General features: G+C 41.5%; 1 protein-coding gene across 1 annotated transcript; it reads right to left on the reverse strand.

Annotated features, from left to right (window-relative positions):
• Positions 1-1,181: 1,181 nt before the first annotated feature.
• LOC124669433 (glutamine-dependent NAD(+) synthetase) lies at positions 1,182-15,252 on the reverse strand. The gene is made up of 14 exons (XM_047206054.1): positions 15,082-15,252; positions 14,747-14,984; positions 13,647-13,952; positions 12,631-12,854; positions 11,973-12,076; positions 11,154-11,288; positions 10,350-10,518; positions 7,143-7,278; positions 4,566-4,704; positions 3,804-3,980; positions 3,434-3,601; positions 2,968-3,063; positions 2,014-2,142; positions 1,182-1,723 (listed from the first exon to the last, which is right to left on the reverse strand). The coding sequence occupies exons 2-14, from the start codon at positions 14,938-14,940 to the stop codon at positions 1,493-1,495; spliced, it is 2,208 nt and encodes a 735-aa protein (XP_047062010.1). The 5' UTR covers positions 14,941-14,984; positions 15,082-15,252; the 3' UTR covers positions 1,182-1,492.
• Between the last annotated feature and the right edge of the window lie 1,710 nt (positions 15,253-16,962).

The following is a 16,962-nucleotide window of genomic DNA, read 5'->3' on the forward strand; positions in this document are numbered from 1 at the left end:
AAATCTGTTTGAACAAGAACGATTGGCTCAATAAATATAATGGAGTATATAAACAAGAATTTTCTGCAACATGAAGTAGATAAATAAGATGCATGGACCAACGTGAGCCCTCTCCACGTCAGAAATTTACATCAGGCTACAATCATGTTCCACGGTCACAGGTTATCATGAATATATCACAGATTCTGCATATATTAACAAACAAGCAAAAGAGATTTTGGGGGATCCAAGATCCATGAATACATCGGTAATAAATACCGTTTGTTTGGGTTGTGGCTGGCTGTCCAGGAAAAGTTACTGTGTAGGAGAAGCTGCTTTTCAGAATTTTACTGTTTGGCAAGTTAGCTAGTGATTTCACTATTTGGCAAGTTAGCTGGCTGTCTGGCTATGAATAGATGGATTGTCTAAAATATCAGGAGTGTTTTTCTGCTTTTTGTGAACATTTGTTTATTTGTATGAATTTTTCTCTTTGTGCAATTTTTAAAATCGTATGGACATTTGTACAATATGTAGATAAAAATACATTTTATACCTCAAGAACATTTATTTAGATGTCTATGGAGGTTTACATATTACTCCCTCTGTTCCTTTCTATAATGCCTATTGTTTTTTCGCATTTGTTTCAGAATATAAGAGTAAAGCTATGTTTTTTTTTGCAAAGAACCCCTTCCACCGATCAGGTCAAGTCCAGAAAATCTGGAAACTGATCTGGTCATGTATTTCTGAGATCTGTTTTCAGTTTCCTATTTTGTCTGTGATATCGCTAGGGGTTTTGTGTGAAAAAATGGCTCGCGCTAATTTCCGTGCCAAAAAACAATAAGCACTATAGAAAGGAACGGAGGGAGTATATAGATACAAATGAATATTTTATTCATTTATGTATGAACATCGACGGCTATCGATCATATAACCATGTCTCCCATCAGACTAGTGAAAGAGAAACCATATCGATATCATACATTTTTCTTGCGCAAATTTCACTTGCTAGAAAAATCATGATTATGTTTGCCTCAAGATGGAATATCTTTCTTGATTGTGTTTGCTGTGGATTGCTCCCTATACTCCACAATGGGGAAGACTCACTCTCGAATGTCTTTACATGTCCATCATCAACAAATGAACATAAAGATTCACCTCAAGTATAACTCAACGCACATTAGTTCATAGAGATTGCCATCAAATACCAAAATCACACATGGAGGCTCCATGCTATTTCAACTTATTTAAGTTCAATGTGATGGGGAGCTCTTTAGAAATGGTTTAGCATACACCTATTGATGTTTGGTTTGCTTTTATCTCGTGTGAGGTAGATCTGGTTGGCGCCAACCATATTGTTCCAACTAGATGCTTTACACCGCGAGGTCATCGAAGAATGTGTAAACTATTGCTGATGTGGAAACTAATGAGATATTGTGGAAGACCAGCAGGGCACGCTTCTGGAGGCAACAACCCACGGTCATTGAGTAGCCCACTTCATATGTTTATTTGGTTATTACAACCCGGCGCTGGGATTGGCAGATCCCGCGGCCACAACTCCCATTCCACTTCCCTGGGCTGATCTAACAGCTCTGCGTTCTCTTAATTGCATATCTGTAGAATCTTCCCATTTACCATCTTTGTCGATATCTTGCACAAGTTGATCGATCTTCCGAAACTGGTATGGCCATGCTGTGTTGTACAGAAATTGCCGAAGATCAAACCTGTTATCCTCCGGTGAATAGCTCTGCAAAAATAGTCCATTGTTACAGCAGCAGAAGGCAGGTCTTTGGCTCCTTACGTCAGTTTTATGTTTAAAAAGGCCATCCTAGTTTCATATCAACTACTGTATAGTTCTCTTATTCTCTCCAAGAATTCATACATACAAACTAAACAGGGTTTTAAAAAGGAAAATATGCATAGTTTAGCACTTGTAAGTACATTTCCTAGAGCTTAACTTATGAACAAAGAGTAAAACTACACAGGGTTACAAGAAAGGAATACCAATGTTGATAGCTTACAAACTGAAACGAGTACCTCAGCATGATATGATGGTGTCAAGACAGTCATCTTATGCCGGTTTATGGCATAGTATTTATAGAAGTGCTTCACTTTGTCAGCCACTTCTGATGGGGATAGTCTCCCACACCACCTGTGGCAGAGGTTCTGTAGCAATATAGATTAGCATATTTGAATTGATGATAATAAATTAAATTGAAATCATTTAAATATCGATTTGTTAGTTCCTGTATCATATCCAACTTTCAGCAAAAACGTTACAATACTAAGACAAAAATATAAACAGTACTAAACACAACTGAAATATGCAACTCATCAACCAGCTAAACATCACATCAGCTGTTTACCTGGGCTGGGAAAACCGAAGTGTACCCACAGAATATAGAGCATAGAGCTTTCGGTGCTCACACTCTTGGGGTGCTCTCTTGGTACCCCCAAGTCCAAAATACAACCCATAAAAGTCATGAAAAAGGCTAAAAAAACCACAATATAAAGATGATATCAGATGCTCCCACCCATGTTAGTGCACAGATTGAACTTATGATGCTTGTTGGTAAGATTTATTATTCAAGTATCAAGATAAGTTTGGTGAAAGTTTTAGTTTTGAACTTCACAAATACTATCCACTACAAACCCCACAAGCGGGGAGAGAGAGTGGTGAAAAATATGCAGGGGAGCAAAACTATGAACTATTTATAGCCATCCCCTCAAAGAATTACTTACTTTACTGCAAGAAAAACTAGAGTGCAATCAATGAAAAAACCTACAAAAAAGGAAACCCCAAAGGTGGAACTTCTTAACAAAGCAAAGATAATCAATGGAACTATAAAATTGTCATCTTTCTGAAATGAAAACTTGCTTCTGTTAAATATAGCTACAGCTCAACATCATACAGATTTCTAGTATGCTGCAAAAGGAATTTGAATTTGAAGTTAAGAAACACCACAAAATTAAAGTCAATTGGAGACTAACCTGAAACATTGAAACAGGACCACATCGGAATATTTTCCTTAATCTCCCGTATATTGATAACTCCTCATACGTCATCCCCATGTCCACTTCATCCAACTATAACAGATACAAAATCAAAAGAGATACTTGAGTACAGATAAATGGTTGGTATATTCTTGTTGATAGCTAGCTAAGTTAATTTTATGCACAAATAACTGAAACTTGAATGAATATGGCAACGTCATAATAGAGCTGAAAGTTGTTTCGCTACAAACTGTGACACAGAGCAGGAGAATAATGCAGGCTCATAATGTACATACATGTGAGCTATGATGCCTTAGAAAACCATTCACATGAAAAAGGAGCAGGGTTAGAAAATACTGGGAACACACGGTTCCCATCAACAAAGTAAAAACAGCCTAGTTCTACAACTTCTGCTGAGTTCAAACTGTAAACAAGACATCGAATTTTCACGACATTTAGTTACCTGGTTATAATCTGTGCGGATTGGCTCAAGCTCTGCAGTAGGAGGTGCAGCTTCAACCTCAGCCAACGAAGAATACTGAAGATGTACTGCTGACCATCGTAGGAAAGCCCTAAGGTCTTGTTTACTTACACTTCCAATGGGATTTATATCGGCTGAACTGCAGTCATACTTAGAAACGGAAGCAATACTTATTGTCGCTACTCGTTACCACAGATTATTAAACAAGAGTTCAACAAATACTGATTTGAGAGGAAGGATTGATGAAAGAAATTATACTTGGTTCCCTTTGGTCTCTAAGCTGCTTAAAATCACCTATATTCCAACATGGGCCAGAACTATCTAAAAGGAAACCAACATGTGTTGAACTTACCTTCGTCAAGTAACCACGCAATCCTTCATCGACATTTGAGCTTCCCAGAACAAGATAGAACCCAGACTTGTTATGAACCCATGGCATAAGAGAAGCCATCATAAAGGCCAGCACCATCCTGATTCGGGCTTGAATATTTTGTAATCCCAGATTCTCAGTATGCGATCCCCCATCAACCTGGATTATTTAAAAAAAATATTGAGACCATCAGATGTATATCAACTGCTTCCAGCTTGTCAGGAATGAAATGCAGGCTGGTCACTGTTCCAGTCACTTTTCCTGATTTTGGATTATTTTTGCTTGTTATGCTATCAAAATTACAAGATTTGGTTACCCAAACAAAAAATCAAATTTCTTAATCGCATGTCATGTGATAAATATGATTTTTCCACTTTACTATACAGTAAAACATAAGCAGTGGTCTAACTGACTTGCACGAAAAGAGAAAAAAATAGAACTTGGCTTATTTCAGTTTTTATTTACAAAGTATTGCCCATATATTTCAGACTTGATGAGTACTTAAGTTTGGGATAATTTGCATTTCAGAAACCTCAAACCAGTTAAAGAATTCGAACTCCTACCATCAAAGATACAAGGCAAAACCTTCAGTTCAATATTCTTTGTTAGCCAAAAAAAAATGTTATGAAATGAGGATAAATATGAAGTTGAAAAATATGCTCCCGGTCCTCGCAAATAAAGAATGTATGTACCCAAAATGCAGCTATTTGTTTAGTAGATTAGAGTGCCATAGTACAAAACTACCTTGTAAAGTGGTCGCTTCCCAGTAAATCTTTCAAACAAAGAAAGAAATGCAGACACTACACTGTCAATAGGTACATCAAAGTGGAACGAACCAATCTCTTCAGCTAGCCTTTTGGCACGTGATCTGGTATCTTCAGAACTGTGGAGAAAATACACAGTGAACAAGACAAAACAACAAGTATACTACTCCCTCCATTCCATTCTATAGTGCCTATAGTTTTGTGGCACGGAAATTAGCACAAGAGTGTTCTTTACACAAGACCCCCTAAATTAACGATTTGAGACCAGAGTAAAATGAGGGAAATCGATAACTTCCTAAATTAACATAACAAATCCCACAAATCTATCTGGTTGATTCTCCATATATGTGCAGCCAGGTTATATTAAGGAAATAAAAACATTGCTTCCTAAATCTAAGGAATCGTTAAGGTCATGCATTAGGAATCTTAATTAATTGTTTCCTTTTTGTATGGATTTTTTTCACGCATGTAGAGGGGGTAATTGAAAAAGAGCCAAGATATAACCTTATATTCTAAAACAAATGCCAAAAATCTATAGGCATTATAGAAAGGAACGGAGGGAGTATATGAACAAGCAAAGTATATGAAAAGCATACTGCATATCCTTTGATGAAGAAAACCAAAACAAAAGGTATGAATTAAAGAACAAACAATCAGAAGCATATATGGAACAGGTCCAATGCCTTGTGAAGTTCCGAATTCTGAACTCCGGTAGCTAGATTCAGTAGTAAATACTCCAACTTCATATATTGTTCTGGTTTTAGTTCCATGAGATCACTCCCTAACAACCGACGCCAACTTCATTAGGGAACAATACTACCACAGAGCCTGTGCGTTGCTACGGTGCTACATTAGCGTAGAGTTTTTTCTGAATCATTCCAATTTTATCGGATGTCCCCAAATGTGGTACAATTTTTATTTGGATTTCAGTTATGCAAACAGTTTGTACAACAATGTTATGCATGTGAATTGGATTGTGAGACTTGCTCCATCATGTCTGCATGTTTTTAATCTACGTAAGCTCTTAGCAGTTCAGTGATGCGTAGCCCATGTTTTAAGAGTTTTAATGGTACCTCTGAATTAATCCTTATGAGTTTCGTGCACACATGTATGAGGTAGGGTTTAATTAGCAACAGTTTATATCCTATTAACAGCATGCATGGTAGGCGCCGATGCTTTGCGACGGGACAACATTTACTATGCATCCATCAAATGCAATATCAAGGCAGCAAATGCAAATTTGCACTATTGAAGACATTGTACAGAGCTAATAGACAGGCTGGCCTCTCAGTTCAGGTACTATCGGCTGGCCCGTTGAATAGATCCTCCCGGGTGTACTTGGCTTCCAGGAAGCTCATCTCACCGTTGTTTGAGGTACAGAGGTACGAAATCACTGACCATGAATTGGAGGCCTGGAGTGAGATGCTTCCAGGACTCGCGAACTATTGTCGTGGATTCAGCAGCACAACATCATAGATGGAGGACCTGACCAAGTATCTGGCGCGAGCAACGGCAGCCTCCACCTCGACCAAGAGAAGCAAGGACGCACACGGACGCCAAGCGGACCACAGACGGCAGTGCCAACTCGCCGACCTCCATGTTGAGCGCGCAGAACACCCAGACAGTGCGGGCGCACGCAGCGTCGGCTGCAGCCAAGAGTACCAGAGGACGCTGCACCCACCTAGCTCCAACATGGGGACAGGCGCAAGGGCCTCGATCTGAACATTCCCACAAACAGCTCCCCAAATATCAGCTACCCCATGGTAGCAAGCAAGAGGAGGAGTTTGTCAGGGGGAGAGACTCCAAATTCGGCGCCACAAACATCTGACTGAGGCACCACAACACAGATCCGAAGCCTTGGACCCCTCCCGCAACCACCATGGATAAGAGCAGAGAAGGAAGAAGAGATTACTTGAGTTTCAGATCTAATTTACTGAGGTATCAAACCTAGAAAATACACTAATCAGGAACAGCCGGACCTCCCTCCCACTCATCACCAAGGCCGATGCTGGGGAAGACGAGAGGGGGATGTACTGCTACTCTGCTAGCCCTTCCCTCCCACCACACGAGCATGTCGTAATTAGCTTCGCCTTCGCCGACCAGTTGGCGCACGGTAGGTGGCGCGCAGCCACGAGCGGCGCCGTTGAGACCTGAATCGGGGTAGACGACAGACGGAGGAAACATTCCCCAGTGGATCGCGGGACTGTCTAAAATGAAACGTTATTTTTACTTGGTGGTGGCAGTTCTGGTAAATATGTATTTGGTGGGAGGGCAAAACTAGAAACAAAAATGACAGACTGGGAGAAGCTCTTTTGTTTTTATTATTAGGTATGGATTGTGCAATGGATGTCGGAAATGCTAGTTTGAGTTCCATGAGATCCAACACAAACAATATAGCCTGAACAGGTTTTAAGAGAAAATGAAATTGCTTAGTTCATATCATCATTACAGATTTAATGTCTTGCGTAAAAGAATATTCTGGTGCCTGTCAAATGGGAAGAGCGCTACTCTAGAAAAGGGTACATAAGAAAAATTGATTCCTTAAATCAAATCTCACCTGTTTTCTGTTCCCATGTAAACGGTGTAGAATAAGCGTTTTGCAAGTTCTCTGCTGTCTGTGGGGAACTCCCCATCTTTATACTGACCAATCCGCATAGCATCAACCTTAACTTGCTCGTCTCCTTTCTCTATATCTGCATGCCATGCATATTATAAATAATAAATTGGTGTCAGAAATGGGTATTCCCTCCATTCAGGAGTATAAGGCATAACAATATGTAGGTTTAATGACACAAAATTAGTACTGTCAGATTTGCATTAAAAAAGCACTTCCTTATGGTTGTGATTCTGTAACTATTAAGGTATTGCACTTTATAGTTAGTATTTCTGAACTATCATAATGAAACCAAATATTACGAAAATAAGGGAGATTGATCCTGACCAAGTCAGTCATCTCTGTGAGGGCGGTCCATCAACTATTCGTAGCGGAAGCTCCAGCGTGGCTACTTGAGGAAATTACTAAGTGGCTGTGTGCCTTTTTCTGGGCGGGGAAAAAAGAGATTAGTGGAGGGCAATGCCTTGTGGCCTGGGACAGCATATGTAAGCCTCAATGCTATGGAGGTTTAGGAGTGAAGGATCTACGTCTTCAAGGCTTGGCGCTTCGAGTTTGTTGGCTCTGGCTGCGACGCACTGATCCAGCTACTCTCACAAGGGCTGCCGGCTCTGAATGATCCAGAGGCGAAGGAGGTGTTTCAGAGCCTTGCTCTGTTCACAAATGGAGATGGCAGAAATTTTTTATTCGGACCGATGGATTCATGGGCCTACACCGGAAGAGATAGCCCCAGCTGTGAAAGCCCTGGTTGAAACAAGACGCACGAATTCTAGACTTGCAGTAGATGCGCTGACAGAGAACAACTGGATAAAGGACATCCCGGGAGATATGACTGTCGAAAGCTGTGTCCAGTGCGTTAAACTTTTGAGCAGATTGACAGGGTTGTCAGAGATGAACATGTGCCGGATCGCATCTCCTGGAAGGGAACTGAACCTGGGGAATATTCAGCGAAAGGAACTTATGCCATTTTGTGCCACGGAAACACTAGATAGACCGTGAGTAAGCCGATTTGGAAATCGACTGTGCCGCTGAAATGTAAAATTTTATGTTGGCTAGCGATAAAGTACAGACTCTGGCCTCGGATCATAGGGCCAGGGCATGGCTTACAAGAGCTGTCCGATCCTTGCTTCACATGTCTGCAAGACGAGGATAACATCGATGATATCCCAACCCAATGCACCTATGCCAGACAAGTATGGTTCAGGTGCTTGAGAAGTATGGAGCTGCAGATACAAGAGCGACAGCAGAATACGAACCTGGAAAGATGGTGGACTGAAGCAAGAAAAAGAGTGAGAAAGTCTGACAGAAGACATCTAGACACCTTGATCATACTCACTGCCTGGACACTCTGGAAACAGAGGAATGCGCGAGTCCTCGGCAATGTTCAGAGACAAATCAACACGGATCAAATAGTCGACAAGGTCAGAGAAGAATCCCAGCTTTGGGAGTTTGCGAGGAGAGGAGGGAGGGAAAATCAAGCGCGAGAGTAGGCCTTAGTCGGAGTGTGTGCATGTGTGGGTTGAGTGAGAGTTCTGAGCTCTGATGTTCACATCAGTTCGCCCGGATCTTGTACATTAACACTGCTTCTTCTATAAAGATGTGGCACGCTTTGCGTGTGCTCTCGAAAAAAATATGATGAAAGAAAAACAAGTTGACCATAACTGACAAGCCTCTGGTAAAAAAAGATGTAGTTACGGAAGTGACTAGGCAGATCAACCTAGAAAGAAATAGAAAACACTACATCTAAGAATATCTAAAGAGGATCTGTGCTGGTGTCACGTGTTAGGATTGTCAACAGTCCTAGGACAGATGAATGTGACACAGTTGGGGGTACAGCTCCGAGGAGCGAAGGTTGACCAGCCATGGTACCGGGGATGAGAGGGAGAGAAGGTTGGGGACGGGGATTCTCATTTATTGGATACTCATGGTGTCTCTCTTTTCCTAACAAACCATATATCTGTCTTCCTAATTAAAGGAATCTATTCCCTAACTTAATAAATATCCTTACTAACTAAAAGTATCTACTATTATTATCTCTGATGGGCTAAGGTATGAGTTCCACGCCTCTGACAGCTGGCAGTTGCAGACACAAAAGGGAATTAGGTCGTCTGCATGGAGCCATGGACCCAAGTTATTAGGCACATCACCCATTCACCGTAAACCAAATCTTTGTCCCAAGGTCATAACTTTCACCACTAATGCAAGTAAGATATGTGCCCAAAAGGTTATCAAAAAGAAGATATAGAAAAATCGATATATCTAACAGATATAAGACCTTATTCCAAAGAGAATTATCATACCCCGAAGTAAGCATTCCAATCTATCAAGCAGCCCAGTCGACTAGCATGAATTACCAAGGTAAACCTAACAACTTTACTTCCAACTGGTCCCAGATTTAGTCCTAAGTACTAGGACTAAGCAGATTTCTCAAGTTGGTCTCCATCTCCTTTTTTTAACATATATGATTTTTTTAAGAGGACCTATATGAATTACACCATCAACAGGATCCAATTCAAAAGATCCTTTGTTTGCCTTGTGATGTTTGACGCAGCTTATGTGCTTGATAGAAGGAGCTGCACAATGCATACTACTGGCATGATGTTGACCGTAACTTTTACTATATGTGGACACCTTCAAACATGGATGTTATTTCGCTATTCGTTGATCTTATTAAATTTTGGTATTGTGGTCAAATAAGAATCAAAAGAGGCATTGTGAAATGATGTATCCTGACACATCTGGCATTCTGTTTACGTTTATGAATCCAACAGTTATCTGGATGAACTTGTCTGACTCCTCAGTCACCGAATCTGACAATTGGATTTTAGCATATACCAGCTGAAGATGGAAATGGACCTCTAACCCTTTCGTCCCAAGAGAAGGATAGTGTAGGCAACCCTACATATCAGACTACTGATTCAGCATGTTTACAGTACGCTTGTTATCAGCGGCTTATGCATGGCAAAAAATGTAACAGTCAACATATTAAAAGACATTTAGTTGATCTTGCTCCTTTTCTGAGGAGCACATATGCTTTGCATTCCGATGTGCAGACAGACTATTTGACTACTTTCCTGCAAACTACATTCCAAAAGGCATTTCATAAAAGATGGTGCTAATAAAGGTAGAAGATGAAAGACTATTTAAGTTGACCTTTTATGACAAGCTGGCACATGCAGCCAACAATGGCTGCAACAGATGAACTATCCGCACCACCGGAAAGTGGAAGCAAAAATCCCGACGCTCGACTTCTGCGAAGATAGTCCCATAACCAGCAACTAGGTCCGAATGCAATCTCCTCTTCAGGACAGTGATACATGATCTTCAGAGATAAAAGAAAAAGGTTAGTCCAACTTCGCCTTTGCACAGTATACTATGTAGCTCCCTCCAACGATATAAAGGGTGAAAATATCAGCCAAATGAGTATTTCAGTACATGCAATATGATATTTCATGTTATATTCTCGCAGGAAAAGCATTATGACCTGATTATGACTTAGACAGTATCAACTGTCAGTTGACAGCAATAGTTATCAATTTTGCACAAAGCAATTTTCAAGACTGCCTAAGTTGACAACACCAAATCCAAACCATGGCCAAGAATTAAGTCGTGAAAGAAAAGTTCATTGGGAACAGATGTTGCTTGTTGACCCATATCTTTATCAAGTTCAGGAGTTACTCGTTGCACACAACTGTCAAATTAAAAAGGTAGCTTAATGAATAAGTAACTAAAGATCCACTAGCCATCTAGTCCAAATGACTTGAAAGATTAGTCATCTCTTACACTTCCACTACGAACCGTGTGATGTCTAATATTACCAAGTCCTAATACCTGGCCATTCGGAGACTGCTTAGATCTTTTTCAAAGATAGGATTATAATACAAATGCATCTCCAGCCATAAAATATTCTCTGGAGAAGCATACCAGAAATATATAAATCTAGAAACAGAAACTAACCTCAATCGGATCAGTTGGAATCATTCCATTATGAAATGTTTGGCAAAGCTTATATTGTACATTAACACAAGGTACTTTAGTTACATGACTTGCTTGCTCCCTAAAACTAGAAACACATGCTCGATAACTCGATACCTGCATGTGCAAAAGATGCTCTGTTATATACAAAGTACAGTAAATATAATTGCATTAAAGATAAATGATCATCTCTAGAATTAGTAATTTAAAATCCAAATAGCAGAACCAAAACTTATGACCTTGGGGGACCCTACACACAATAAGAATTATATAAAATCCCTCAAACAAAACAAGACTACCCGTACAGTGGAGATGTCAGTAGTCATTGGACAAAATACCTGGACAAAATACCATACCCATAGTTATGCAATAATTGTTACTTATATGAAAAGGTGGCACTTTGGACATGTCATAAGTCAAACTTTGAAAACGTTGGCTACTGATATTGTTTTAAAATTTTAGATTCGGAACTTGGAAATCATATGCATAGCTTTGTCGAGAGTACTTTAACCCAGGCCCATTAGTGTGAGGCCCATGTGGCTTAAGTTTAGTTTTCTGGTTGGATTAGTACCATGTGGAGAGTTTAGATAAAGTTGAACCAGCATATATAACCTTGTTTCCAAATGTAGCACCTCCCGGTTAACCCTTTTACACAAAGCGAGGACGAAAATATAAGAACGGTACTATGTACAAATGGGCCTGCCCCACAGGTGGAATGGGCATTGAACGAACTTCGCGAGGGTGTTGCACAGTATCAGCATTACAAGACCGGAGCTAAGAGCCAAAGAAGCTGTAACTTACGGCATCCAGATCTATCAGAGCATCCAACACTTCAACATCCTTCAATGAGAACTGTGATCCCTGGGCAACCACATCCCCATTCACCGCAATGCAGCAGCAGCCATCTAGTAAGAACGTTCAGAATAATTTGGAACACATAAATTAAAATCACACAACTTTGATGAAAGTAATTAATGAATGCATAAAATCAACGTAGCACATAACTACTGCTGGATCAGTATGCTATGGATGATTTCCTAACTTATTGGGATAATCTCTAGCTGCGTACTATGTTTACCGGCCTTATATTGATAAATCATGCTAAAGCCTTTTGTATAATATTGAAAAAGAAAGCTATTACTGGACTTAAGATAGATGGGTCAAAGATACATGGCATTCTGACACAATAGAACCAAAATCACTATATATCATCACTGCATCTCATGCAAAAAAAAGGGGAAGATCACATTGAATGTTGATGGTGCCAGTTCAATAAAATACTAAAATATCACCCAAAGTTCAGTCAATACCATCACTGTTACCACGTGGAACATTTGAGAACAAATAACACAAACATTTCCTTCAAAGCAACTCCCAATTCCACATATGGAGTTTAAATTTTTGAAGACATAAGATGCTAAGAAAAACAGCATAGTGGAACACAGACATTTTGACATACCATAATAAAGGCGGCCACCATCACAACCCTGTTGATTAGCATACATGTATACACCACCACATAAACGGGTTGCATTTCTTATTGAATCAATCCGAAGATTGAGCTTCCTTAACTGATGATGGCTTCCACTAGCATTCATGAAAACCTCAACGCCACTAAATGCTAGGTCAATCCGAGGGGCATTTGCAGTAAAGAGCTCTTCGCAAGTTTCAGCAGCCAAAGATCTGAAACATGATAACTAAAATCAAAACTATAATAGAATCAGGTGATAACACAGTAATTAAGCAGTTCAGTTTCATCAAGAAATGCAGGATTATCAATCACATAATATTACTAATTAATGGTGCATAATAATCTAAACCATATTAGCAGAGAGCAATCTTGAGCATATGTGCTAAAGGTCATAAACAAATTTTAGCACATTTAATGAGTCTAGCCAAGTGTTGAGAACTAAAGCTGCATTTCAATAGTGTAAAGAGGTAGGGAAATCAACATCAGGATATTTGCTGAAAAATAATCCTCTCCATACAGAGATGATCAAATGTGTAAGCTATATTGTGGTGTGTGTGTGTGTGTGTGTGTTGGGGGTTGAGGGGAGGAGGAGCATGACGTCAGCACAGGCATCATAAGGCATACAAAGTACTGCTTACATAGGAACTGAGAATTGGAATAACCACAGGAAAAGTACAAGAGTCTGTTGTTTTTAGTAAAGAAATGGAGAGTTGAGCACTCACTTTCTTGTATAAGAGTTGGTCTTCTCAATGTGCCATACATTTTAGTTTATAGCACTTAGCAGCTAGGGCATATTGATTTGTGATTTGGCAGAACAGTAAGATAATAAAATATGTCCTTGAGCAATAAATTGTTTAGACAATGTTAGCAAAAGATGATATAATGGCCGCGTAAACCCCCTAAAACAATAATTTGTGCTCTATTTGGTAAGGTCGCCAAGACAGAATCAGGCTGAAATCACAAGTTTGTGCTCATAAAAAACTAATTTAAGCATTAGTACTTACACATCAAGAAACTGAATATAACCATAACCAAAAGGCACAGTCTCCTGGGAAATAGCCTCTGAGACATCAACAGGAAGTTGATAGTCAACAAGTTTATCTTTATATGACCAAGCAGAAAACCATCGGAATTCACGGTAGTTTCCATCATTTGCAAGGGACATCTTCGGACGAATCATAATAATATTGCGATTTAAGCAGAAAACCTGGCAGTTGTACCGTACACTCTTGAAAATAATAGGCATCCCTATGCTGCACAAGATGTTATCTGTATAGTCACCCAACAGAATGTCCTTCAGGCAGTCCCATCTGCAAAATGAAATAAATTAACAGTGAATATATAAAAGTATATTACCTTTGTTCATCAGAATGTGAAACCCCAGACAGAATATCAGTATCAGAGAAATATATTTATTATTACGCTTTGGAACTACCAACTGTTGTCCAATGTGCACTCAAAGGGTTATCGTATAAATCAAGCTTCATACGCATATGTTGAAGACGAGAGACATAAATAAAGCTAGAACAGATAACTGAAATTGTTATTTATCGGAGGATACTAAATACCTTACAGAAGCTACTGACCACCAGTGATAGGCTGAAAATAAGTCCACCCACTTACAATTACAATTTCATGCGATCTCCATACATAAAGTAAGTTAACTAGTAGTGGAGAACCATAACTTCCCTAACTAAATTTTTTGATTCAGATCATGCACAGTGGAATATAGATAGATCTTACTGTGCAGACAAACAAATCAAAGAGGTAAAGAACTAAGACGTACTGCACAACAAAAAAATCTCTGTTCCCAGAAAAAGACAAGTGATGTCTCACATCTGACACTCCAGTTGTTCGATGCTTTGCTCGAAAGCATATAACAGGTGTTCATTTAGTTGATTTCATTACAATGACTGGACGGTTCTACCAAAGTAATAAATCAGAAATAGTCAATTCCCCTTACCTGACACTGCAGTACCCAAACAACATGAATAGTAGTAAAAGTAATTAACAGTATCTTCGCACAGCCACAGCAGTCAGCACTACCTGTATTTCCGTAACTCATAGGTTCAAGAAACATTAGTAGGTCACGGAGAAGACTCACGCGTGTGCGGTGGTGTCCTGCTCGAGGAAATGGTCCTCGCATCCGTATCCGGTGAGCTCGAGCTCGGGGCCGATGCGGACTACGGCGCCGGCGGCCTTGGCTCGCACAATGGACTCCTTGACGTTCCGGAGGTTGGTGTCGAAGTCCATCGCCCACTGGTTCAGGTTGCACGTGGCAACCCGCAGAAGCCTCATCTTGCCGCCCAAATCAAGAAATTCCCCGCCCCCCTCCTTCTCCTATGAAATCAAGAATTATGCAGGGTTGGGGTAATCCGTGGCAGAAGGAAAGATCTGGGCACGAAAAAGTTAGGGAATGAACAATAGTCTGAGACCTACACAAAAAGTTAGGGTTCCAGATCACCAAATCAATCCAAGTCCTGGTGGATTGCCAGTTCGTCGCCGCTCCACTACTGTGGAGTAGAAGGACGGAGGGAGGGAAGGGGGGCCAGAAGATAGGTAGCGCTGTTGGGTGGGAATATTAGGTCTGGACACGTGTTCCGGGGAGAGGCTGCGATGGGCGTTGCCGCCGAGGGGCATTGGAGAACTGTGGAACTACACCTGGGCAAAGTTCGGGCCAAGCCGGGTTTCAGGCCGGGCCAAAAACAATCCGGTCGTATGGTAAAAGGTCAGGCCTGACTCATACCTGGCCATATGTCAGGCCGAGCCGGGCCTAGAAAAGCCTGATGCTAAAAAATAGGCCCAAGCCCGGCATGGCCCGCCAAATACCCATGATACCCATTGGGCCATTGGGCAGCGGGCCGGGCTGTACTGTCAAATGGACTTTTCAATTTGATTCATCCGGACCATTCAATTTTACTCAGCATGACCTGCGTTGTGTGATTGCTTTTATGTGTTTGTACTCATTAGCCTCGGCTTTTCTTTCCCTTTCGTCGGTAGCGCCGTAAAATTAGGCAATCAATCGAATCTCACAGGGCACCGACGCCACCGAGGTAATCTCCACTTCTCACGTGTCGCCTAGGGTTTTCTTCACGGGTCGCCCACATCACCGCCCCCTTCCCTCTCCTGGAGTAATGCATGAGTCTGGTGGGCCGTCAGGCTCCCGATCCCCTTTCTCGATTGGGTCCGCGATACCAGCATTGTCAGGCTCATCCTCTCCTGGAGTACAACGCCTGCACCGCGAAGGGTCACTCAGCCAGACTCCTTTCCACCTGGGGTACATCGCACACTCCTCAACGTCTGGTCGTTGTTGTTCCAGCCACGCGGAGGCGGAGACCAAGAAAGGAGGGCGGGGACGAAGAAGACAAGCACGAGGCAGAGAGGGCCAAGCTCTGCCCACCGCTCCACTCGGCGATTGTCTCCGAGAAGCCCAAGGGAGGTACGATAGCGCGGACTGGACGGCACCAAGCAGACGCTGGAGGCTGCCATGCTCCCTGTCAAGTACACACAGTTCTTCAACGGTGTAGGAGACGACACATGAACCTTCGCCAATCTCGCCTCAATTCGGAATGTGCTGATGATTTGGTTTCTGATTGATCAAAATCCATCGGAAATTTTGATTCTATTATCTTTTGATTGAAACATGCATGAATATGGCTACCTTTGGTTGAATCTACTTTGGATCGGTGTTCAAGTTCATGTGTTTCTGCTAGGAAACATTGCATCGGATGGGGAAGAGACAACAAGTGGAAAGGAAACTCAGAGGTGGCAAGGCTATGTCACACCAATCGATTCGGTGATGTCGCCTTGGAGGAACCGGGGTGGTCGATCCCTGGCCGAGAACTCCATCATATCTTCCAAGTACTCACGGCCGCAGCAGTCGGGCCGATTAACGCCAGGGCCGGATCCTCTCACACTACAAGAAAAGTTGCCATGGCCGACGAAGTTGAAGTCGCGCCGTGGTTGCTGGTGTACCATGGCCGACGATTTTTGGTCCCTCCGTGGTGCATGTCAAAACTTTTTTTTCTCGTTTTTGAGGCCACCTAGCCCGACGAAAGCGGCCAAAACATCGCGTATGGTGGCCCGGGACGTGGTGCATCTCGAAATCTCGGGTTCGCCGGCCGAGTCAATGCAAATCCGCACCGCCGAGGGATGTAGGGCCCGGATGGCAGCCTCTCCGGCATTGTTTTTTTTCTAGATCGCGCCATCTCGTTCAACGTTCTCCGATCGAGCCGTTTACGATGCATGATCATGGGTCCCGCATGTCATCCTCTATGAACCAAAATTCTTTCTATTCTTGGATTTTTTTGACCCCCGATT

The sequence above is a fragment of the Lolium rigidum genome, chromosome 7 (genome assembly GCF_022539505.1).
Source record: "Lolium rigidum isolate FL_2022 chromosome 7, APGP_CSIRO_Lrig_0.1, whole genome shotgun sequence".
Taxonomy (NCBI): Eukaryota; Viridiplantae; Streptophyta; class Magnoliopsida; order Poales; family Poaceae; genus Lolium; species Lolium rigidum.